Source organism: Notamacropus eugenii, chromosome 2 (genome assembly GCF_028372415.1).
Source record: "Notamacropus eugenii isolate mMacEug1 chromosome 2, mMacEug1.pri_v2, whole genome shotgun sequence".
NCBI classification, from domain to species: domain Eukaryota; kingdom Metazoa; phylum Chordata; class Mammalia; order Diprotodontia; family Macropodidae; genus Notamacropus; species Notamacropus eugenii.
In genome coordinates this window covers 431115213-431141358 of record NC_092873.1, presented here as the reverse complement: position 1 = coordinate 431141358, position 26146 = coordinate 431115213, and the positions used below count along the sequence as shown (strand labels likewise).

The following is a 26146-nucleotide window of genomic DNA, read 5'->3' as shown; positions in this document are numbered from 1 at the left end:
CCATCTTTCAAAAGAAACTTAACGACTTTTGTGCTGGTCGCTGGGAGTCCGTGCCCGACCATGAACTGAACTCACCTGTCTCTTCCTTACCATGGTCCTTTACCTGATCCACCTTTACTCTCAGATATCCTTTTGTGGATTCCAGGAATCCCAGCCTTCAAGCTCCATTTTCCTCTCTCTTTGCCAGTTTGAGCTAATGGGTCTTCCTCCCTACCAAAGCGACGTAGGCCAGTTTCCAACTGGAAGCTGATTCCTAAAACCTTAGGGCTGGGAGAAATATTCAGTAATTATCTAGGGCAGAAGCAGGGCATTGGGGAAAGAATGCTGGAATTGGTCAAAAGATGTGAGTTTGAATCTCAGCTCTACTTCTTGCTAATTATTTTCCCTTGGAAAAGGCCATGTGTTCCTCTCTGCCTTGGTTTCCTCTTCTCTAAATATGGGAGAGTTGGATAAGAGATTTCTAAGCTTTGTTTTAATGGTAACATTTTGTGATTCAACCTGTGTGACCATTGTCCTGGGCCTCAGTTCCCTCATCTTTGAAGTGGGGGAGTGAGAGAGGATGGCTTTTGATGTTTCTTCTAGCTTCTGAGCTAGGATAATAGAGTTACCTATCTCCTACTGGAACCACATTTGAAATATCAATGCCCTTTTTTTTTTGGCCTTTCTTGATGTCTTCAGCACTTAATAGGTGCTCAATGAATGTTTACTGACTGATTTATTGATCCCAGACTGAAAAGGGAATTCTTTTATAAGATCTAGAGCTGCAAGGAATCAATCCCATCAGTTAACAGATTTGGAAACTGAGGCCCATAGAAGGTCACTTGGGTAAGTAGCAAGGTCATGATTCAAACTCAGATCTTCTGACTTTAATTCTAGGACCCTTTCCACCGTACTGGGAATAATTTCACCATACAGGGAGTTCCATGCTATTGTCCCTATTCTGAAAGGTTTACATGAGCATTGGAGCATAGATGGAGACCCAGCAAGGTCCTTCAGAGGCCATCTAGTCCAAGGAGGTTCCAAATCATGCTTCAATTACTAGAATGACAGGATTCAGAGCTGGGAAAGATCTTCCAGTTCAGCTCCCTCACTTTACAGATGTTAACATTGAAGCTGAGAAAGTTGATATGTCTTGCCCATTCCATGTTAGAGCTAACTAGCTCAACGCAGCTGTCCATACTCAGCAAGAGGAAGGCGGTTTCCAATCCGTCACGCTGAGGCACTGGTAGCCTGAACAATGCCAGGCCAAGATGTGAGCTGGCTGTTCCTCAAACACAACTCTCCATCTTCCCCCTCCACGCCTCTGTACTATTAGCTGTCCCTCATGCCTGGTATGTTCTGCCCCCCTCACTTCTGATGCTTAGTTTCCTGGAGTCCTTCAAGACTCAGCTCAAATCCTACCTTCTGTAGGAGGTCTTTCCCAGTCCCTCCAGCTGCCAGTGCCCTCCCTTCTGACATCACCTTCTACCTTCTCTCTCTCTCTTTCTCTCTCCCTTCTCTCTCCTCCTCCCCCTTTCATTTTCTCTTTCCTCCCTCTCTTATTCTCTTTTTTCTCTCCTCTCTCCCCCCCTCTCTCCTCCTCCCCCTTTCATTTTCTCTTTCCTCCTCTTATTCTCTTTTTTTCTCTCCTCCCTCCCCCTTCTCTCTCTCTCTGTCTCTCATTATCTCTCTGTCTCTCTCTCACTATTTTCATATTTGTTTCTCTCATTAAAATGTGAGCTCCTTGAAGGCAGCGACCGTTTTGTCTTTTCTTTGTAAGCCATATGCTTAGTGTCACTTCTGGCACAGTCCTAAGTGCTTCATAAATTCTCACCACCTGACTCTGTGATGACAGACCATTATCCTTTTTCTCTCTCTATGATGGCAACCCCATTTACCAGGCTGTAAGTGATGAATGTAAAAATGCAAGGAGCTAAGAACTGATCGAGGTCAGAAGCAAAGAAAATGAGGGAATTCAGCCTGCACTCCCCAGGCATCCCGTGTCCCCCAAGCCCTGAAAGCCACCAACACTCATAACACAATGCATCACACATCTCGCACTGTTTTCCAGCTAAGGCCAAAATGCATGCACGCTATCAGTCTACCCTAACTATCTCCTACAACTCCCAATCCCTTGGAACCTCAGCCAAGCAGCTACCAGCAGGGGTCTTGTTCAGGTACAGTGATCTTATCCAAACAAATGGACCTCTCTCCATTCATGTTATTTTTCCTCAAAGACAGAATTAAAGGGACAAAAGCATTTAGATATTCACACACATCAGTCTGGATAAGACATCTGTGGTCTTTGAAACTCAAATCCTGCTGTTCTGGAGTGTAAAACACATTAGAAACAAAAAAAAGAAACAGACCCAGCAAGTCATACTATCCTCAGGCTCTCGAAATAGGCCCAGCAAGCCAGCTCCAATCAATATTCATTGACCTGAAATATTTATTGGGAAGATAAGCAACTTGGCATTTCACTGTGTTGATAACAAAGGCAGGTCAGGCACCATGGATGGGATGTTTACTAGATAACAAAGTGACACTTTAAGCCATACATGGCACTCTCCCCTGGCTAGGATTCATTCTCTCCTTCCCTCCAATAGGCCACCAGCGGTGTATGTATTAGAATATTTGTGGTTGTTTCATCGTGTCTGACTTTTTGTGACCCCATTTGGGGTGTCGTTGGCAAAGATACTGGAGTGGTTTGCTATTTCCTTATCCAGTTCAATTTTACAGAAGAGGAAACTGAGGCAAACAGGGTTAAGTAACTTGCTCAGTGTCACACAGCTAGAAAGTGTCTGAGTCCTGCATTTGAATTCAGAACTTCCCAACTCCAGGCCAGTGCTCTATCCACTGTGCCACCTACATGCCTATATTAGGATATATAATATTCTAACGTGTTAGAATATTTAATGTTCTAGTGTGTTAGAATAAAATAAAACCAGTCTTTTTTCAGTAGAAGGGACCTTGGCATGAAAGAGCAAAAGAGATGAGACAGTTTTCTATTGAACTAGAACTTATGTCCAGCCAATCTTAAAGTGACTTTTCTCTTCAAACACACAATGAAATGAAGGCCACTCTTTGATGTTCTAGTACAGGGTACCTGATTGGTTGTCCATCCTTGCTTTTGACCCCTTGGATATTTAGATGACTAATGCTCTAAGAAATAGAGTTAATGGTCCCAATGGGAAACTACAACATATATTTACATTGCAAGAATAATTTTCTCCTCCTTTTGGAGTTTTCTGGATAGACATTGCAATCTGATTCACTTGCATGCTTCAAAGGAAGATACCAGAGATAGATCTAAGACAGGGAGATGACATGAAGGAGCCTCCAACTTACTATATGAGAATGGGCAAGGCCTCTCAGAGTCTGGCTTGTGAAAGCTGATTGTTAAATTTCAAAGGGCCAGCTTACACTTTGGGAAGTGGCAAACTACACAGCAGTGCTTCATTTATTTATTCAAGAAAGTGATGGAGAAATTGCTAATAATGCAAATTAAAATTAAGGGTGTGTCATGCACACCACCCTCCCTCTCCCCCACTCCTCACACCGCACCCCCCTTCCCCGTCAGAGAGCTGGTTGTAAAAAATTTACCAACACATCCCTACATAAAACCTGTCTTTAATTTCTGCCCACCTTACCTCAGAAATATTGATACGGCCTTCTTGGAAGGAACATGTTGTGGGGTCATGGGTGCAGAGGTTTCGATATTTGCACCAATGGCAGCGGAAGGCACTGTTGACACAGGACAGGCACCTGCATGGAGAGAGGAAAGGAAGGAAGGAAAGGAAGGAGAGGAAGCTGAGAAGTCATTCACACCTGTCAGTTATTTCAGTGACACTGAGAGGCTAGGGTCACATACTTTATTTCCCACTCTTTAAAAGGATAATAGGGACAGCTCATAGCAATAAGAACCATTTGTTTTCCATCCAAAGCTCTTATAATGAGATCCTGTCACTAGTGAGTGAATGAAACCAGAGAAAAGCAAGGTGATTCATTCATTCACCAGCCTTCCTTGGGAAGGTAGCTTTAATATCGAATAGATTAGCAGGTGCGGGGGCAGAGGAGAGAGGAAAAGGACTTGGAGGAACTTGGAGTAGTTGAAAGAAGCCTTGACTGGTCAGAAGACCTGCCTCTTCTGCTATTAGCTGTTTACCCAGGCAGCCAGGTGTCAAGAGGGAGAGAATGCTGGACTTGGAATCAGCAAGCCCAGAGTTCAAATCCTATCTCAAGCAGTTACTAGCTGTGTGACCCTGGGCAAGTCACTTAACTTCTGTTTGCCTCAGTTTCTCCATCTTTAAAATGGAGATAATACTGGTACCTTCTTTATGGGGCTGCTGTAAGGATCAAGTAAGATAACATATGTAAAATGCTTTTTCAAACTTTAAAAATCCATATAAGTGCCAGCTATTATTATAACATTTCTGAGCCTCAATTTCCTTATCTATAAAATGGAGGCAGTAAATTGATCTCACAAAGAGAGGATCAAATAAGATAGTATCTGCGAAAACACTTTAAAAAGCAATAAAATGTAATATAAAATAGAAGATATTATTCTCAAGAGTTAAAAACTTTTTCTTATTAATTTTTGGGGTGGTGATTGTCTCAGAAAATTGGGGGTATTTGAATGTAGGAAGGAGAGGGTAGTGGATTAGTCAGACCGCCTTGTTCTTCCTCCAGAATCTAAGACCCAGCAAGCATAATTAAAGTATTTCACGTAGCCCTTAGGACAATACAATCAGAACTTAGCTTGACACACAGGCTTCCTTGATATGCAACAGACAAACCTTTGCTGCTTTTTGGTATTTCTCAGAGATGGCACAGGTCAGTATATATGAAGGGGAGAGACTGGCTCATTGAGAAAATGTAGCTGGTTTTAGGGGATAGAGTAGGTCAGGCACCTCCTTAAATTGCTTTCCACTCTAAACTGGCTAGGAGAGAGTGAGAAACAGAAGCTTTGCCATTGGTAAGGCAGTGAGAGACAGTGTAGCGTAGTGAGGGTAGCTAGGTGGTGTAGACCCCTGGACTTTAGAGTTAGGAAGATCTGGGTTTGAATACTGTCCCAGACACATTACATATTGGGCAAATTACTGAATCTCTCTGGGTCTCAGTTTCCTCATATGTAAAATAAGATTATAATTAACAGTTCTAGCTCTGAGTCTCTGATCCTATCCTAGGACCACCTTAGTGGTCTTTGTCAAATTGCTTAACATCTGTGGCTGAGTCTGAGCCCCCCCCCCCAAAAAGAGGGAATTTGATTGATTCCTTCCCTTCTAAAAATATGACCCTTAGACTCTAAATCCAGAGATGCCAATTTATATTCTTGCTTTTTATTTGTAAATGAACCTGAGAAAACACAATTGTGAGTGAGTGTAGAGATGGCATCAAAAAGAAAGAAGGAGTTGCTGGAAAATAGCACTAAATTTTTGTTATAGTTAACCTTTATATAATATTTTAAGGTTTGTTAAGCACTTTAGAAACATTTTTTCCTTTTTTCTTCACAACAGTCCTGGGAGGTAGGCACTATTATTATTCGCATTTTACAGATTAGGAAACTGAAGAACAGAGAGGTTAAGTGACTTGCCCTGGGTCAGACAGCTAGACAGTGTCTGAGGTTGAATTTGAACTCAGGTCCTCCTGACTCCAAGTGTAGCATTCTATTCACTGCACCATGTGGCTTGCCCATAAGCAATATATACAGAGACCTGAACCCAGGTCTTCTTGGCTCTGAGGCCAGCTCTCTATCCTCTAGCCAAGAAAGGGGAGGAGACTTCGGGCTTCAAAATGGGATTTGATGATTTGGGGAGTTCAGGAAGTGGTGATGCTGAAAGCCCTGAGAGGCAAAAGGTAAGGTCCCCCAGGCTGCTAGAAGGTAAAATTCAAGTGCCAGACAAGATGGTTTCTAAGATTCTCTGGTTCCAGATGTTCAATCATGAATTCTGGGGTGGAAACAACACAGGATCCCAGATTTAGAGAAAGCAGGGACTTCAGGAAGCATTAGAATAATTCCTTCATCTTTTAGATGAGGAAACTGTCCAGAAAAGGTGAAGTCACATCAGTAGAACGTGGTAGGGATTGGATTTGAACCCAGGGTCTGCAGCTCTAAAGCTAGTGCTCTTTTCTTCCTATAGGAAGAAGAATATTTTGGGGAGCAAAGTGAAATTTCTATTGCCAAGGCCTTCTGGCTTCTGCTGCACCCCTGTACACTGTGACAGCACCTATATTGCTACAGTAACCTGAGAGAGAAAGCAGTGACATCACAGAGGGTTGTCATGGAGATGAGGATGCTGTCACAAAGAATGCATTCTCAAGGGAGGAGGGCTTGGTTCAGGCTCTAGTTGTCTGCCTCCCTGGCAAGATTCATAGGGATAGAAGCAGACCAGAGAGGACTGTCAGAGGAGCAAGGGCCATGCTGGGCTTTGGGAAAGAGAAGGAAAAAGTTAGAGCCTCAACGTTCTCAAGTTTCCAAGATGCAAGGTTGGCGAGGGTGGTTAATGAGAAGCCTGACCTCATTTTAGATCTTGCTCTTGACTCTCCTACTCCCTTTTCACCCAAGTCTACCTTAGTTAGCCCTAAGATTCTGGCTTTTTCCTTTTCCAGGACAAATCTAATTACAAATGTTTTAGTTTTTCCCCCATTGGTGCTCAGTAGTCTCGAGCAGCTAGGTGGTGCAGTGGATAGTGCAGTGGCTTGGAGTCAAGAAGATTTGTCTTCTTAAATTCAAATAAGGCCTCAGATACTTACTAGCTGTGTGACCCTGGCCAAGTCACTTCACCCTGTTTGCCTCAGTTTCCTCATCTGTAAAATGAGCTAGAGAAGGAAATGGCAAACCACTCTAGTGTCTTTGTCAAGAAAATCTCAAATGGGGTCATGGAGACTTGGACACAACTCAAATGACTGAATAGCTCAGTAGTCTCTGTCCTCTGCCTCTCTAGTGATCTTATTCTAAAAATGTAAATGTAGATCTAAGCACGATAGATCAAGGACTAGGGGTTTATTTAGCTATTTATTTGAACCCTGTCCTCTCTCTTTTCAGAAAATTCTATGTTCTGGGTTAGTGTTGTCTCTCTAGTACACTCCCCAGCCCCATGTCCTACAAACATGACATTAGTAGAGTCCTGACTCCTCCTTAGGCCCCGTGTGTCCTGTGCCAGGTCGCAGAGTATGTATCATTCCTAGGGCTTGGGTCTCTGGGAATTATCTAATTGGGCTCAGTAACTACTGTCCATCCTCCCTGCTGAAAGCCCAGGGCCACTGGCTCCATGCCCCTTCCTGTAGCCAAATAGATGCTAATACTTCCCCTTCTTAGAGCCAAAAGCACATGAGCCCATAAGAGGAGACTTAGAGCCTTTTCCAGAGAGGGCTCATTCAGGAAAAATTCCATGCAAAGGCCTATCTTTCATGCTTGTCCCTTCTGGCTAGGCCTCTCACTGAAGACGTTCCCAGCTTTTGTGTACAGTTACAGAATCATACAGCTTGGGGGCACCATCAGGTTATGCTAAAGTCCCATGAGGAGCTTGGCTCTGTTAACCAGGCTGCATTTAGACCATCCTAGAAGTGCTTTCTCTACTTCCTCTCAGGAAGGTTGAAGGAAGGAGGGCACAGAGGGCATCCCTCCCCTTCTCCCCACCTTCTTTTATTTAACCTGTGCTGCCTCACACCATGTTTACTTCATGGGTGCTGCTCTACAATGAAGTCCTTCTCAAGACGGTGCCTCTTCTAACTTCAAATGCATATGGCACCCTTCCTACTGCCCCCACCATTTGTATACTGCCACCTCCATCTTCAAAAGCTCTTTTCCCCTCGCCCTTGGTGTCTATAAATGGTAATTTTTGCTGCTTTGCCATCAAGACCTAGGATTCCACCAGTCATTGTAAATGAGTTTGTAAATGGGTCAGGAACTCAACCTTTTACCAGATTCTGCATCTCTGAATTGAGGTACCTTCTGATTCAGAGATCTGTGATTCTGGGTAGGGCTGGATAGGAGCTGATGGGATCTGGGACTGGGGAGAGGATGGAGATGGTGGTTGAGGGATAAATAATGCTTACAGTTGGTGGGCACTGCAATTGTAAAACTTGAATTCAGTGCTGACAAACATCTTTCCTGTTTCCTTGGACCTTAGCTGTAGTTCCAGGCCAAACCAGTCTGGAAGAGAAAGGAGAAGAAAATGAACAAATAGGCATTCTGATGAGAGGTTGGGGGAGAACAATGCTCTCAAGCTATGGGCTAGGAGGAAACCCTACAGATTAGATTTGGGAGTTTAAATCTGGTCACCTGTACAGTTGTCAGCTGTTTTCCTGTGCTTTTTCTAACACACACACGCGCACGCACACACACACGCGCACGCACACACACACACAGACACACGTACACGTGCACTCCTGTTTTCTTTGTAAATAAATACTGCCTAACTTCATGTTGGCACCAGCGTATGGAGCTGAGAGAAAGACAAAGGAAAAGGGGAGTGAATGTTCCAATGATAAGCTTCTGCAAGGTGGCAATATCTTGGGAGTGAAGGGCCAGCCCTGACCCTAGGCTTAAGACCAACCAGAATTAGAACCCTGCCTTCAGACTGACCAGAGTTCAAGTGATTTCTTGGGGCTGTTAGTCCAGTGGGGAGATAACACAAGTTGTGGTTTAGATGATATTCAAGCCCCTCTAGGAGCTACGTTTTTTTCCCCTCACTTGTGTCCTCACATGAGGTGAAACCCTGGGGACTGAGGAGGAGCTAATGGGAGTTTTTGGAATGACTTCTGAAACTTCCTAGGAGTCTGTTAATCAGCTGGAGGATACAAAGACAAAAAGAAGTAACAGTTGTACCTGCCTTCAGGAAGCTTACAATTCTACTTAGGGGAAACACTATATAAGCAGGTAAGTAACTTCAAAAACTGTTTAAAAGAAAAAAATAATTGGGAGTGGGAAATACTAACCATTCAAATTCTAACTCATTTGAAAGAGGGTTTAATTGACCATATGTTCTACAATCTCTTCGTTTGGGTTGAAGTAAAAGCAGCTACTGAAGGATTTTCAGATCTTATCAGGGCCCTGCAAAGCATTCAGTGCTTAATCCACAGTGGAGACTCAGTAGGTATGACTCCATGTTCTATGATCCAAAATAACCCTGAGCATACAAATAATATAATGGTAGATCCCAAACCCTGTCCTGTTTCTGGCCTTCAGGATAAGGGTATGCTCAGCTCAGGGAGGGGGTCAGGGAGGGGGTGGGGTGCGAATGCTCTGCCTAGCACCCTGCCTTTCTCATCCTTCCTTTTTCTTCTTGGTGGGAACTCCTGCTGTCATAGACCCCTTCTTACCTTGATCCACAGGGATGGCAGGGACATCTCTGACCCCAGGGGAGGCACAGATAACCTGATTCCCCGCCACCTGCCCTTCCACTTCTGTCAGGTTCCCAAAAGCACAGGTAACCCCTGCAGACAGGTCTGGGGCATCACTGACAGTCAGGCTGAGCTGAAGGAGAAGGAAATTCAATTTAATTCAATCCAACAAACATTCACTCATGGTGTTCTACAAGGTAGGCACTACAATAAGTCCCAGGCACACAAAGACAAAAATGAAACACTTCTTGCCCTCACAGGCTTAGATTCTACTGGAAAAGAGCTCAGAAAGAGGCATGGTAGAGTGTTATAATGGAATGCACATGAGAATGGGATTCAGAAGGGCTGAGTTCAAGTTTTAATCCTGTTACTAATTAACTGTGTCAGAGTTGGTGAATCTGGGCCTCAACTTCCTTTCCTGTAAAAAGAGGAGATTGGACCAGTTCAATTAAGCAATCAAGAAGCATTTATTAAATGCATACTGTGTATCAGGCCCTGAGATACAAAGAGCAAGATGGAATCATCACTGCCTCAAGCAGTGATCTCTAAACTCCCTTTCAGATCTCAGGTTCTTTGCTCATAATCCTGCATGTATCATTAGATGATAAGGTAGAGACTAACCCATTTGTTTTCCCACCACCAGGCCAAGTTGTCTGTTCCTAGGAATCACTGAGGGTCTGAGAAGGGACAATGCAAACTAGAAACTGAGTCAGAAACACAGCCGCTGAATTCAGACTGCATCCCTGAATTGGAGCATGGGGACTCCCGTGATTTCTTCAGATTTAGGTGTGGAAATGAATTCTCCTTCTCTAACTTATTAATGATCCGAGGCCAATGACCAAGTTGATGAGCTACCCAGAATTCTCATTTCTTCTCGTTCCTCCAGTTTAGAAGTGGCTCCCCACCCTCCATCTGACAAAGGTGGAGGTAGGGCAGGAGAAATAAAAGAAATAGAAATATGGGTTCACTCTGATTTTTTAATAATAACTTTAGTAAAAGCTGGGTGCTGGGTAGGAAGGAGGTTGGAATAAATGTCACAAAAGAAATCTGGGATGCAGTTATCTGGACCCAGTTGTGGTTTCTCAGGTTATGGATCATGGAGTGCCAGAGCTAGAGGGGGGCCTCAGACAACAGCTGGCTTATGCCCTTTATCTGAGAGATGGGTAAACTGATGTCTGCAAAAGTTCCAGAGAGAACTTTCAAGGCATCCTGTAGCATCCCTAGCACAGTGCCTGACACACAGTAGGTACTTAACGGATATTGTTTGATTAATGGTATTTCCCAGTCCCCCTGTAGTTAAATTTGCTCTCATTTTTTCTGGTCTAGTTTGGTTCCCTACAGACAATGAGCTCCCTGTATCATTCACCTACCCTTTTCTACAGAGGACAGACCTCTTTCTAAGAATGAACGAATGAAATAATGGATGGTTCATCAGCTAATTAACACTCATGAATGCTCATAAAAATCCTCTGAAACTAAATGACAGTGCAGAGCCTGAGGACATGGAATATTCTGGGCTGGACCTTGACAGGTGGCTAAAGAATTTTCTGTCTTGAACTCACACAGGTATAGGATTAATTGTCCTCCACCCCCAAATAACCCACAGAAGTAACTCATGATTTACATCAGTGGAGGGTCAGATGCAGTGTCAAGGGTAACCTCAAGTAGTAGATAATGGCAAGAAATGGTTTTGGAATATGTTTTTTGGCCTACTTTGCTTCCTGAAATCCTATGGATGAAAAAGTCTCAAAACAAAAACAAAATCAAAGGCAGATGATATAAGCTTTGGGGGAGGGCAGTAAGTGATTATTCACTTTTTTTTTTTTTTTAAGATTTCCAGTGTTTTATTTCTAGATTTTCCGCAAGAATTAAAGTCACACTCACAAGATAACACTTCATTTTTTTCAAAGTCAGAATAGCCTAAGTCCTTCTCCAGTCCTGTAACCCCTCTGTCTGCCTTGTCTGTCTCTTTCCCCCCTCCCATTTTTATTTAAAGGTTTGAGGTCCAAATTCTCCCTTCCTTCCTTCCTCCCCTCCCTGCTTCACTTCTTTTAAAAAAATGGATTTGCTATAGAATTCCTGTAAATAGAAAGCTCTTCCAGGGCATTTAAAACAAAATTCAGTTTACAATGAACTACATATGGCTTTTGACGTATAGACGCACCCCTCCTATACACACATATACTTTGGGGTACTTACCAATCGACTGTGTTCAGAGACGGAGATGCTGCTGGGTTTTACCTTGAGGCTCATGCATTGGCTGATGTTGGCAGCAAATCTATTAGCTTCCCGGGCCCTCTGGCATTTGTCCCTCCGGGAGCACCTACAACAGACATCAAGGCATCGAAGGCACAGAGCTCGCTCTTCCCCTTGGACAGGGTAAGTTATATGCGGGCTTGTCATGGTGAAGTTGAAGACTGGTCCATTCAGGCCTTCCTCTGTTTTTCTCCCCTCTTCTCCTCCTCCTAGGCAAAGGACTCCTGGCTGCTATCTAAGAGTGACTACTATGTTGATTCCTATTGAACTCAGGCTGAATGGAAATGGATTCAGTGTACAGCAAAGGGAATTTAACTTAGGTAGAAGAAGGCAAGATTCAAGGTTGAAACTTCTATGAAGAAATCATCTCAAGGAGGATAAGAAACTCTCAAGAATGAAATTCTGGTGGCATAAGCACAGATGAGTCTGACAGGGCAACTGGATAACATAGCAGAAAGAATTTGAGATGAGCAGTTAACAAAGACCTCAGTTCAAATCCTATGTTAGATACTTACTAGCTGTGTGACCCATGGCTGGTCACTTAACCTCTCAGTGCCTCAGTTTTCTTATCTGTAAAATTGATTTCTGATTCTCCTCCTTGCTCTAAATATATGATCTGATAAAAGTGGTGCTTTGTCATCAACCAACTTATATTTTAAAAAAAAGGAAGACATTGACTTGATATAAAGAAAACTTAAAAAAGACAATCAGCCAAAGACGTAATAGGGAGCTAGCATGTAGTGAGTTTACTTTCACGGGAAGTCTCAGCTGGAGAGTGAAGGGCCAATCTTTGGGGATGTTACTGAGAGAAGTCTTGTTTGGGTATGGATTGGTACCAACCACAACAGGCTCATTGGCCAAATCGTTTCCTCCATTACTGTCCCCTTGTGACTTGATGGTGCCCTCAATGTAGACCTCACAGAATTCCAGACCAACCTGATACCTTATCCCCAAATCTACTTCCCCCTTGTCACCCATTTGCCCATTGTCTCTACTGAAAAGCAGTTCTCTGTAGCAAAGTCCTCCAATGCCTCCTTTGGTCCCTCCAACCACATGGTAAAGTGTGACCCACATAATGGTCTGCTGCATGCTATACTGTGGTGACGTACCCTAATCCTAACCCTAAATGCTGTCACTGCCACCAAGAGAACAATTTAGTTCAAGGACTGGTGTCCCACTGGCTTCAAATTTGGGATCGATTACCAGCCTCCAACTGTGGCACCTGGTAGACACCTGGCTAGAGTACAGTGGGCAGTATGCATGCTCAGTAACACAACAGTCATTGCTGATGTATGGGTCTGTCTAGATCACAGATTTGTCCTTATGTACGCCAAGTGGGCATTTGTACAGTGGTATGTGAGCAAAGTGTCCTGGAGAAGAATTATGAGGAAGTAGGCTCAGACTCTATAGAAGATGAAAGTGAGGAATTCTAGAACATATCCCACAAACAAGCTCATCTGGTCTATCCAGTTTTTCTTTCTCTTTTCCTACCACCCCAAAATAAAATCTTTCCTTACTTTCCTTACCTACTTTACTTACTTTAAAAATCCTGATAAGGATATGGTAAGAACTCATTGATTAAGAACATCCTACAAAGCTGGAATAAGTGATCAAGGGGGCTGAGTAGAGTATAAGAGGGAAAGGACTGTTCATTCCTAGCTTTGTACCTGGAGCACCTGGTAAGGAGCACCTTCAAATTCTCGTCTTTGAAGGTCTCCATAGTTGCTTGCTGCTGTTGTCAGGACAAAGTGGGTAAAGTGCTGGCCTTCTGGATAGAAAGATCTGAGCATGAATCTTAATTCACAGACTTATTAGCTGTGTGACACTGGGCAAGTCATTAACTTCTCCCAACTCAGTTTCCTTATCCATAAAATGGGGCTAGGTTAATAGGGTTGTTATGAGGCTTAAATGAGATATTGTTAGTGTATGTATATTGACTATAATGTATTGAATAGAGAGATCATAGGATCCAAAGATGAAAGGGGGCTCAGGGCTCATTGAATCCAAACCCCCTCAATTTCCATTTGATACCAGTTAATTCTTATGGTTAGAAATTGCTTTTATCTCTACCCATTTGTAAGCTGTATATTTGGGATAATTTGGATGCCATGCTTCCTGCAGACAAAGGGACAGAGGAGAGAAACCAACTGGGGCCATCTCAGATGACCAGAAGGGACCATCTGAGGGCAATGTCTCTTTTCAGGGCTTCTGTATCTGTTTCTCCTGGATTTTTTTAACCTCTCTGGGTCTCAGTTTCCTTTTTCTATAAATTGTGGGGCTTTAAATAGATGATCTCTCTGAATTGCTAAATCTCATGATGATCTTCTCCCTGCTCTAAGCCCCTGGTAACTCGGGCTCTACAGGGCTAAGAGCCCTCACATCCAGGGAGGCCACGGCCTGCTGCTGCTGCAGAGGAGGAGAAAACTCTCTGAGGTTACCACTTCCCCATATTTTATGCAGTAACTTCCACCCCAACTCCCTCCTCATCCCCCCATCCCCCTAAGGTCCCCTCCTCTTTCCCTTTTCTGGCACATAATGGATCTAAATATGAATGCTGTCAAAGAAAAGAATTATTGAGGTTTAAGTGAATCTGTAAGATAGCTCCAAAGTGAGCTCTTGACTGGAGTCTTTATCTCATTGACTCACTGAAAATGGCGCTTTTTTTTTTTTTAATCATACTATTTATGGCAACAGCCCTAACAGAGATAAATAGCCCCGGAGACAATAACACACTAGGACTAGGATGGCATATAGAAGAGACAGGAAGGTTTCAAACCCCTCCCCCCCCCAGACCCAAGAGGCTCTTTAGCTATCTTCCTGGGCCCTCTGCCTCCGTCTCTGAGAAGACTTGGGCCTGGGAGTGAAGAAACCAGACAGACTCTGTCTGTTGTCACTGCTGTGGTCAGATGATTCTGGGAAGGCTCAGTGGAAGGGGGATGGTATGGAGAAAGCTCTGATAATAAAGGGGAGATGATCTAATTTCTCTTTCAGTCATTCATCCATTCAACAAAGCATTGAGTTAGGCACTGGAGATAAAAAGAAAAAAAAAATCCCTGCCTTCAAGGAGCTTATTTCCAAATAACACCTCCCCCAAAAGGTAAATACAAAAATATATAGAAAGCAATTTCTGGGAAGCAGAGGGCACCTGCTGAGGGGGAGGGGATCAGAAAAAGCCTCATATTCTGGAGGACAGTATGACTGAGAAGGAGAGGAAAACTTTGTTGGGATCTGGGAAATTTATCAATCTCTTGTTGGTTCAAGGGACAATGCTCTGGTGAGGAATCATGTGACACACTTGGAGTTTGGGCAAGAGCAGCCAGCACTGGCATGACTGAGTTGACATGCCTACTTGGCAATCTTGTGGTTCCAGAATCCACACCACAGTGAAGCGGGAATGTGCTCTCTGTGATGATGGTTTACCAGAGCTGCACCAGATGAACAACCAAGATGGCATGGGGTGGTGATGGCAAATGCCTTTGTTCTCGAGAACTAAATCTGTGCATGAGAAGGCGTTCTGGGCCTCGAGAGGTGGGGCAAAATGAAAACAAAGTTGAGGGGTGGTAATTTGGTGGGAATACGGATTCTGGAGTCAGAGGACCTGATGATGATGATGACGATGATAACATTCGTACAGCATCTACTTTGTGCTAAGACACTGTGCTGAGTACCTTTTACATTATCTTGTTGGATCCTCACCAACAGCCTTGTTGTTATTAGTATCCCATTTCATAGAAGAGGAAATGGAGGCAGGTAGAGGTTAAATGACATGTCTAAGATCACACAGCTAATAAGTATCTGAGGGCAAATTTGAACTCACTTTTTCCTGACTGCAGGCCCAGCATTCTATCCACTGAGTTGTCAGGCATCAATCCTAGCTCTGTCATTCCGAACTTTGTAAGTGTGGCTTTAACTTCAGTCACCTCTAAGGGAATCCATGATCTCTGTCCCTTCTAATTTTGTCACTGTGGCATTAACCTCATTAACCTCTCTGAGCCTCATTTTTCTCAACTGTAAAAGGATGGGGCTGGACTCTATCATCGCTAAGGTCCCTCCCTGTTATAGTCTATGAAGCTAATTTAAATTGGGACCTGCCAGTTGTAGAACTGGTGGTTAGAGTACTCTTGGGGTGTGTGTGGGGGAGAGGAAATTTCAACCTTTTACCTCAAACACAAGCAGTGAACCCAGCATGTGGGGGGCTCAAATCCAGTCCAGATTTTGCATCTGTGACATGCCAGTCTCCCTCCCTTCTTAGCCCTCCCAACACCTGCTGCTAAGGCTGGGAGCCAAGAGCTATTGTGTGGGACCCTGAGCTCTGGCCCTCTGCCTCCGCCCCAACTCAGCACATTTCTTGGAGATGTTTTCTGGCTGGCACATGGCCACAGGGTTTCCAGCTCTATTGGGGTGGGGGGTGGGGTGGGTGAAGGATTCTTAGTTTCTCATCAAGCAGCCTCTCAGGGTTTCTCTCTTTCCTTTCCCTCCCAAGCTCCTCTTGGAGTTAGGGTGCCCTGGCCAGGAAGGCAGTGATCCTGCATTTTTATAGGACTGGTGCTTTCAGACACGGGCTACTTCATTGTCTGTATCTAGGCACAGTCAGGAGGAGATGCCAGAGCCTTTGAATCATAAAGTAGTAGGGCTGGAAGGGTCTTCCAAAGGTCATCTCATACATTTGTATAGCACTTTATACTTTTCAAAGCATTTTCACTGTGATGGCAGCCTGTGAGGTACCAGGGTGGTAATTCCTGTTTCTGAGATAAGGAAACCAAGGCATAGGAACAGTGAAGGACTCACACTGTCACTTAGTGAGAGATCTGTTTCTAGAAGCAAAAGAGGTCCTTACCTGTCTTCTTTCTACCACATAGGGCTGCCTGGAGACTGGATTGTGGTTAACTCACCCTAATATAACGATATAATAGCTCATATTTATACAGCACTTACTGTATACTAAGCACTTTACAATTATCTCATTTGTTCCTCACAACAACCTTCTGAGGTAGAGGATTATCTTCATTTTATAGATAAGCAAACTGAGGCAGATATCAATGAAGGGACTTTTCCATGGTCACACAGTTAGTATGTCAGAGGCTGGATTGGCACTCAGGTGTTCCAGACCTCAGGCCTAGCGCTCTATTTAGTGTGCTACCTATTGGTTATTCTAGAAGGGAGGGGAAGTCTTAGAATGTTGGATGTGGAGTCAGGAGGCCCAGGACTCAAATCCCTTCTCAGATATTTAATAGTTCTATGACTCTGGGTAACTCACTTAACCTCCCTCTCCCTCAGTTTTCTCATCTGTCAAATGGTGGCAAAGGGAAGCAGTTTCACATAGTGGCAAAACCCATCTTAGAGTCAAAAAGACCTGAATTTAAGTTTTACCTCTGACATATGTGATCCTGAGCCAATCATTTAACTACTCAGAGCCCTGAAAAATCCTCTAAGACAATAAGGTGTAGAAGAGTTGTCTATCAACTAATCAATCAAGAAACATTTATTAGCCATCAGGCACTGTGCTAAGTGCTAGGGATACAAAAAGAAGGGAAAGACAGTCCTGGCCCAAGGAGCTTACAAACTGATGTAAGCAAACAAATATAGACAAAGCAAGCTATCTACAGGATAAATAGGAAATAATTAGCAGCTAGAAGACTGGAATTAAGAGGGGTAGGGGAAGATTTCTGTAGAGGGAGGGATTTTGGTTGAGACTTAAAGGAAGTCAGGGAGGGAACAGAGGAAGGAGAACATTCCAGGCATGGGGGACAGCCAGAGAAAATGCCTGGGGCTGAGGGATGGACCAGCCAAGAGTCAGTGTCACTGGAACCAAGAGTATGTGTCAGAGAGTAAAATGTAAGAGAACTGGAAAAGCAGGAGGGGGACAGATTATGGAGGGTTTGAACGCTAAATGGGAGCCATCCAAGACAGGAGTTCCCTTTGCCAATGAAATCACACTTCTGTTTTGTTTTGTTTTTTTAATTGGGATAATAATAGCACCTACCTCACAGGATTGATGTCACTATCAAATGAGATAACATGTGAAGGATTTTGTAAATCTCAAAGAGCTACATACATGTCAGCTATTAAGTAAGGAAATGCTACATTTTCATCCTGGAGCCTTTCCTGTGATCTTAACTCTTGCTTAGAGATAGATAGACCTGACTTTAGAGCAACTGGGAAAGAGACCAAAGTAGAGGAAGAGGGACTCAATTTTTAGTACTTCAGGGGTATTTGGTATTGACATGACTCCTTATGATATCAGGGCCTGGGTTCTTGATATTGACAGATTCAAGAACAAAATAGAAGGATGGAGAGATGGACGAAGTGGAAGAAGTCTCATGTCATAGCTCCTGGAGCTATCCCCTGTCCACATTCTATCCACTATTAGTATGATCAGCTGGGGAAAGAGGATCTCACCTCTTTCTCCCTTCAAGCACAGCTTGATGACATTTGTGCCTGGTTCCCAGTGTTCATGCAGTGGCCATGTAAAATGAAACCATCACTGTACTTCAAGTCAGAAGTCCTGGCTCTGCCATGAAATGAATTGTGTGATTTGGGGCAAATGACTTACTTTCTCTGAACCTCACTTTCCTGCACCTATAAAACGGGCAAACTAATACTTATATTATCAACCTCACAGTGATATTGTGAGAAAAGCACTTTGTGTACTGTAAAACTCTACGTAAATGTGAGTTATTGCCCAGGACTTCCCAGACTTACATGTTGTGCAAGGCGCACCAGCCACAGTGAGGATCCCCTGAGCTCAGGCACTCCCCACATGTCGTATACTGTTCACAGGACTCTACTGGGACCCTGGAAACCTAGTAGAGAAATGGAAAAGAGCATGGGGATAATCAGTCTTGTGTATCAGTCTAAACAACTCGCCCCTAACCACCCACATTTTCCCCCCCAACATCCTATGAGGAGGAGAGTGTAGCAGGAGTGGAATGAATGACATCATTCCATTCTACTTGCCCAACAGGTGTTCTGACTCAGCCAATTCAACCAGGCCAGTGGCTATTTTCAAGGCAGAGATAAATTTGTTGGCTACTATGGTAGTGGGTTAGGCACTCCTACCCCCTCTAGAGATACAAACAGAACTCTTTAATCTCCTTCTGCCAGCCTTTAAAATCCCCTATTCATGCCAGTGGGCTGGAGCTGAAAAATGGTTAAATCTGCTGAAAGGCTAGTGAGTGACAAACTCATCTGTAAAGAGCTGTCAGCTGGGCTCAGGGTGAGATATCCTGCTTGCACAGAAAACAGAAAAAAAGAGAGGGAGGGAAAACTTGTCCCATCAAATAATATTCAGAGTATGGCACAATCTCTTTACATTCTACAAAATATACCACCTGGATCCAATTATCCCATTCTCTGATGTATGCATTCAGACTCTCTAGTAAATCTCCCAGTCTTTGAAAAGTCTGGGTAAGGGGGAACCGTCCCCACTCATGAGGAAGCTGTTTGTCTGAGTCTTTTCTCATTCGGGAGAATGGGAATCTGTGGAGTCAGAACCCATCTCTGTTCCCATTGGAGAGATCGGTTTCCTTATTTCCCCCCTGGATTGTAGAAAAGCACAGACTCACTTCATCTATTAACCAAAGAATGTGGCAACAAAGAAGTGTCAGGCAAGTGTTAGGGGTCATCGTAAGAGTGACACTTATTATTCTTTCCCCCCAGGCTATCTACTTGGAAGCAAAGGTAAGTGGGGTGGTAGGTTGAGGCAAATATTTTGCAGACTGGTCCATTTTTACTTCTCATGTTAGGGCTTAGCCTCTAATCTATCTGCACTCCACATAACAAACCAAAGAAATATGTGAGCTCAGGTAACAAATCCTTTGGTTTGGGGTGAGGGAAAAGAGGTAGTGAGATTTTTTTCTGTTTTATTATTATTTCATTGTGGACTTAATAAACCCCAAATAAAAAGAGAATTTCTTTTTATACACAAAGTAGAATAGAAAATTGGGCAGCCCAGGCAAATCTCAACTATTTGTAGCTTGTCCTTTCCTTTAATAAATTTGACCTGAGATTTTCATAACTATCCTTCTTGTCTTTGTTTCTTTCCCTCTATTCTCTTCCGCGCATTAAAAAAATACTTCAGTAACCCTTCTTTTTTTTCCTTTTTTTATGGGATAGGAGAATAACTGTGCTGCTGGATGCCCTCTAGCTCCTGTTCCCTCTGTTCCCATTGAAATAGAAAAAAAAATTCAAAGCTTGAAACACATGCATAGTCAAACAAAATACACCCCCACATTGACCCTGTCCAAAAAAAAGTGTGTCTCAGTCTGCACCCTGAGTCCATCACCTCTCTGCCAGGAAATGGGTAACCTGCTTCATCACCAATCCTCGGAAATCCCAGTTGGTCACTGCATTGATTAGAGTTCTCAAGTCTTCCCATGTTCTACTGCATGAATTGTTCTCCAGAGCTGCTCACTTCACTTTGCACCAGTCCATACAAGTGTGCTCAGGTTTTTTTTAAACTATCCTTTTTGTTATTTTTATAGCATATTAATATTCCAATACATTCATAAAAAATAATTTGTTGAGCCATTCTCCAATTTGTTGGTCACCCTTCCCCTCCCTTTGTTTCTAGTTCTTTGCTATAATAGAAAGAGCTGCTATAAATATTTCTATCCATGAGTCTTTTTCCTCTTTCTTTGATATGTCTGAGCTATATGCCTAGTAGAAGTAATAAGCCATCTATCAGGTTAGATGTGTGGTCTCTCCAGTGCAATGTTATATACCTGATTGGGCACAAAGAGACACTGAGAGAGTACACTGGGTAATTATGAGCCCTCTCCTTTATGACAGTGTCTTCAAAGAACAGGTGTAGATACTATTGTAAGGAAAGTATTTTCAAAACTTAAAGTATATGTGAGTTACTAATAACTAATAAGATGATATTTAACATGGAAAAATATGTAGATCTATATTTATGATTTGAAAAAATCAGTTACATAAAGTACAGCTTGATAGAAGTTCATGAGAAAAAAGATCTGGGGATTTGAGTGGACCATAAGCTCAATGGGCGGTAACAGTACGCTATGGCTTATTGACAAATAAAAATATTAATAAACTTTTTTTTGGTTCAGGGTAGAGGGGTTGGCACTTGTCTTAGAAATTATTTAATTAAAAATGTTTTTATGACACTTTCATATCTGAATACATCTCTGACCGCTGCAACCTAACCAAATTTCTCTAGTAAGTATCTGAGACAGTATGAACTCAGGTCTTCCTCACTCCAAGTCTAGCTTTCTGTGTCACCTGATCCTGGAATCAATAGGGAGCCACAGGAGTTTATTAAGCAGAGAGAGTGATACAATCGGACCTGTATTTTAGGAAAATACACCTATATGGAGGATAGATTGGAGTGAGGGGAAACTTGAGGCAGGAAAACCCATTGGGAGGTCATTGCAAGAGGATGATAAAGACCTGCTAGGGTAGTAGCTGTGTGAGTACTGATAAAGAAACAGATGCTAGATATTGAAAGAATTGACTGGATATGCAGGGTGTGGGAGAATGAATTGGAGATGACTCCAGGTTATGTACTTGAATGACTTGAAGTCCCTCTAATGGTAACAGGCCGTTGTGGAAGAGGAGTGGGAAAAATAATGGATGAAATCTTTGTTCCTAACTGCAGCCCCTTCATGCCTTGGTTTGACTAGCTCTATCCATGCAAAACGAAAATAGGGAAAGCAGGACTTCTATGATCACTGCTTCAGAGCCAGCCTTCTGAGGCGCTCTTGCTGCAGCCCAGAGATGAGTTGGGGGTACAGGGGATAGCTTTTCTAGGAATGTATGTGGGAATTTTCCCAATGGCTGCTGTAGGTGATCTCATAGTGGGTTAGCTAATAATTTCCCTCAGGGGTTTAGCTGGGATCAGAAAGGAGGAGGGAGGTTGCCCTCTTTCGTAGCCAAGGGAAGACTGGAAGGATAAGAGTAGGTATGGTTATGCTGGAGACACACCAATGGGAGGGCTGTGATGAGACTCATCTTCCCACCCCCCCACCCCAACCCCCCCAGGTTGGTTGCTTACTACTTTAAGTCCTCATTTGAAGACCATTGCTCTACAAAATAGGTTTGCTATAAATCAGAGGTTTTTAACCTTTCCAACTGGGATATTTAGGTGGTGCAGTGACTAGAACACTGGGTATGGAGTCAGGGAATTTCCTTTTCATGAATTCAAATCCAACTTCAAACACTTTCTAGCTATGTGACCCTGGGAAAGTCACTTATCCTTGTTTGCTTCACTTTCTTCATCTGTAAAATGAGCTAGAGAAGGAAATGGCAAACCACTCTAGTATCTCAGCCAAGAAAATGCCACATGGGGTCATGAAGAATTGGATACTGAACAAGAAAAAAATCTTTTTGGTGTCATAAAAGACCCTTTTGGCAGTCTGATAAAGACTAGGGACTCTTTGGAATACTATTTTTAGATGCATAAAAAATATATAGGATTACAAAGGAAACCAATCATGTTGTTTCATAGTTATCGTGATCTTAGAAAAAGAAAAGGCTTGCAGGACCCTTGAGATTAAGAAGCCCTGCTTTAATATGTAGAACCTATATAAGACTGCTTGCCATCTTGGGGAGTGGGGGAAGGGAGGGAGAGAAAATTTAAAACTTATGGAAGTGAATGATGAAAACTAAAAAATAAATAAATTAACTTTAAAAAAAAAGAAACCTTGCTTTAAATAGAGTTGTGCCTCGTGGGTATGCAAAACTTAGACCTCACAATAACCCATGATATAACTAATCCAAATAGTATTAAATCCATTTTACAGATGAGGTAGTTGAGATCCAAAGAAGGAGAATAATTTGTTTATGTTACAGAGTTAGTAATGGAACTGTAATTAAGCCCAGTTGTGATTTAAAGTCTAGCTCTTTTCCCACTACTGAGAGAGAGGCCTCTTGCCTCTAGTTGGTAAGTTGGGCTGGCCGACCCTATCCCTTCCAAAAATTCTATGGTTCTTTTACCAACATGGATTTACCAAAGCCCTTTCTTGTACTCATCCATATTTTTGTTTTCTGTGTTTCAACATTACTTCTCTCCCCCTCCTATTCTTACCCTTGCCCCCAAAGAGAAGCCTTATGACAAGTACATGCTGGGATTTTTCTTTAGTTTCTCTTCCGGGTCCTGTCTTCACTCTGTACCCTACAATAGGATATCCGTTACCCTGACCGCCTGGTCTCCTTCCGCCCAGCCCCCTCAGGCCAGCCCTCCACTCTAGGCAGGGATGGCAGCAGCCCAGTGCCCAGCCTCCCTTTCTTAGGTTTCGGACTCCTTGTTGAGTGATGTCTGCATCTGGCTGGAAATTAAAACAACTGTCTGCATTGCATTCACCCCGTCCGTCAAAACACAGCCCGGCTCTCAGCAGCTGGGAAATAAGCCCCTGAAAGGGAGCAGTGTCTCCAGCAACAAAGCCCACTTTCAAGCCAAGTGCTAAGGAGATAGTGAGAACCCTCTTCCTCTCTAAACATGAAACCAATAGCACAATTATTTTTCTTGTTTCCTGGGCCCTCCATCTTTTATTTTTTAAAAAATAGTTGGAAGAGCAAAGTGCAAAAAAGACAATCTATTGGTTATAGTGAGGAAACTTAAAAGTTGGATTGATGTATACCCAAAGATGTTTCTCCCTTTACTATGGGGAAGAAACATTGTATTTTGACAAATACAAAGTACATTGCTTTTCTAGGTATGGTGTAACAGAAAACACACTGATCTTAGAGCTAGAAGACCTTAGTTCAAGTCCAAGCTTTGATTCAGGCAAATTGTTTAACCTCTCTGAGCCTCAGTTTCCACATGTATAAATGGGGATAACAATAGTTGCATTCTCTACATTATAGGGTTGTGAGAAAACATTTTGCAACCTTGAAAACACTTTATAGAGTTGATCTTACTAAGGTCTACAAAGCACCTAGGCTCTGAAGGCTTCTGATTTCAGCTATTAGAAATTCAATACAATTCAAACATTTATTATGTACCTACTATGGGTAAGGGCAGCTAGGTGGCGCAGCAGATAGAAATGCTGGGCCTGGAGTCAGGAAGACTCACCTTTCTGAGTTCAAATCTGGCCTCAGATACTTCCTGGTCACTTAACACTGTTTGCCTCAGTTTCCTCATCTGTAGAATGAGCTGGAGAAGGAAACAGTGAACCCTTCAAGTATTTTTCCCAAGAAAATCCCAGATGGAGTCATGAAGAGTTGGACATAAGTGAAATGGCTGTACAAGCCATTAGGTTAAGTTCTTGGGATACAAAGATGAAAAATGCCGCAGTCCCTTCCCTCAAAGAATTTACCAGGGGATGAGACATGTATGCCAACAAATATATTCTAGGTTAGTACAGAATGGGAGGCAAAGAGGAGAATCTGAATAAAGTATTTTGGAAAATCTGAGGGGGCAGAAAACGCTTTCCTTTGAGGGCTAGGGGAAAGGTTTCAGAGAGGTGATGACAGGGAGTTTGAGACTTGAAGGAAAAGAAAGATTCTCAGAACTAGAGATGAAGAAGGACTGAATCCAAAGGCAGGAGCTGCCATGTTGGCCTCAGGGAACAATCAATAGATTACATACAGTATGTGAAAGAGAAATGAATTTGAAAAGGGATTTGGCCATCAAGGAAAACTGAGTCTCCCTGGATATCAGTCATTCCTGGCAGTGCTTCACCCAGTCCTAGAAACCTTACTTAGTCCGGCTAAGAGAAATGATTCTAATGAATGTCCACCTCATGACACTATGACAGTTAAACACTGACTTCCAAAAGGGCTGAAAAGTACTTCAGGTCAGTACTTTAAAACCCATGGGAACTTGACCTATTGTTTAAGAGTCTGTGGGGCAGATTCCTATCTCTGGAGTTAGGGCCAGAGTAACTTTGAATTGCCAGGGCTCATAGTCGTGCCAATGCCTACTTGAGGCTTCCTTAGGGCATCTGTCTTTTGTCCCGGATTTGGGGGAAGAGGGAAAAGGAGAAGCCCTACCTGCAGATCTGGAGGGAGAAAAAGATCATAAGACCTTAGAATTTAGAGGTAAAATCGAGATCTGGGGCAGACAGATGGTACAGGGGATAGAATGTTTGACATAGTCAAGATGATAGGAGTTCAAATCCTGTCTTCACACTGACAAGAAATGGGACGCTGGGCAAGTCACTTAACCCCTGTTTTAATCAGCTTCTTCATCTATAAAAAAAAAATGGAAATAATAATAACCTACTGTCCTGGGTTGTTGTGAGGAGATAATATTTGCAAAGTGCTTTACAAATCTCAAAGTGGGTACATAAATGCTACCTGTTATTATTATTTTAGAGATCAGCTAGTTCACACTCCTCATTAGTTTTCTCCTGGAAAGTTCTCCATTGTGAGGAGGTGTTGTGTCAGAGCTGATTCAGGGTTTAATGGAATAATGTATGACACTCTAATTAGTGTTTGTTTATTATTATTTCATTTTAATTATGCCCCAGGTTCTCCTAGCTCCTCCAGTATTGGGGTGTGAGGGTGATGGAAATGGGCACAGGTTTGGGAATTATATAAAGGGTTCTAGGTCTAGGAAGGAATGCCCACATCCTGACCCCCAGGGGTGTGTTACACTCCCTCTTTTGGCTGAATTCTACTCTGAACCCCGTGCATTCTTTTCTGCATGATCTTATGTTTTGTAATTAAATCTCCGATGACTATAACTGTTCTATTAAGTCATTTACTTAAGAAATACTCTTAATTAAAGGTGACTCTGGCTGCTTTTGTGGCTCTGGTGGCCTCAGAGGTCTAGGTCTCCAGTGCCTATTTTGTTTTGAATTCAACTGGGTTAATGATTGTGTAGAAAGACTTTGGTAGAGGTGCAGAAAGGAAAAGAATGTGTTTTTTACCTCCCTCCCTGATTATTCACCCAGAACCCTTAGGGTGTCCACTGGGTGCTAGGCCTTGCATAGTTAAAGAGACTTTTGGATAGTTGATTGCTGGGACTCAATGAAAAGTCCAAGGCATTTTTAGGAAGAACAGATATCTCCCCTCCTTTCAATTCCTTGGGTCTACATTGATCAAGGATAGCATGACCAGAGATGTGGAGCTGGAAGGGACCTTTGAGAGCATCTCTCTGAGCACCACACTGAGATAGCATGGAAGAGTGAACAACAATAAAGACCTTTTAAGTTCTAAATCTAAGATCCTAAGAACTCCAGGTGCGATGCACTATTACTCTTCATCTGGAGTCTATGAATTAAAAACATTTTTATAACTATACTTCAGTACAACTGTTTCCTTTGTATTATATATTTAAAATCAGTGTTCTGAGAAGGGATCTAAAGGTGTCACCTTAGTGTCAAAAGGATCTATGACTCAAAAAAAAATCCACACCCCCACTCTAATAGGTAGGCACATCAGCTAGACACATAGCATAGTTAGACCCTTGGAGCTGCAATCTAATACATGAGTCCTTATTTCTGTGCTGGGGCAGCTGATCTGTGTAGGCAGACTTCAGAGAACAGAACGCAGGGATTACAGCATCTGTATTTGTACATGAGGAGGCAGCTTAGGTGGCTTAAGTACTAGGCTTCGGACTTGTACTAGCTGTGTGACCCTGAGCAAGTCACTTAAACTC

At 42.9% G+C, this 26146-nt stretch overlaps 1 protein-coding gene and 1 long non-coding RNA gene across 3 annotated transcripts in view; one reads left to right on the top strand and one right to left on the bottom strand.

Moving 5' to 3' along the window:
• Window positions 1-26146, bottom strand: part of PLXNA2 (plexin A2) — a 350823-nt gene that overhangs the window by 131758 nt on the left and 192919 nt on the right. For both annotated transcript variants that reach the window (XM_072647950.1, XM_072647951.1), the window contains exons 5-9: window positions 18283-18383; window positions 11524-11647; window positions 9304-9457; window positions 8038-8134; window positions 3630-3744 (exon numbers count right to left, since the gene is read on the bottom strand). In XM_072647950.1, the coding sequence (XP_072504051.1) occupies window positions 3630-3744; window positions 8038-8134; window positions 9304-9457; window positions 11524-11647; window positions 18283-18383 (591 nt within the window). The remainder of the gene's footprint in view (window positions 1-3629; window positions 3745-8037; window positions 8135-9303; window positions 9458-11523; window positions 11648-18282; window positions 18384-26146) is intronic.
• LOC140529356 (uncharacterized) lies at window positions 6283-10283 on the top strand. Its single transcript, XR_011975515.1, has 3 exons — window positions 6283-6465; window positions 8757-8860; window positions 9968-10283. It is a non-coding gene; the product is annotated as an uncharacterized lncRNA (long non-coding RNA).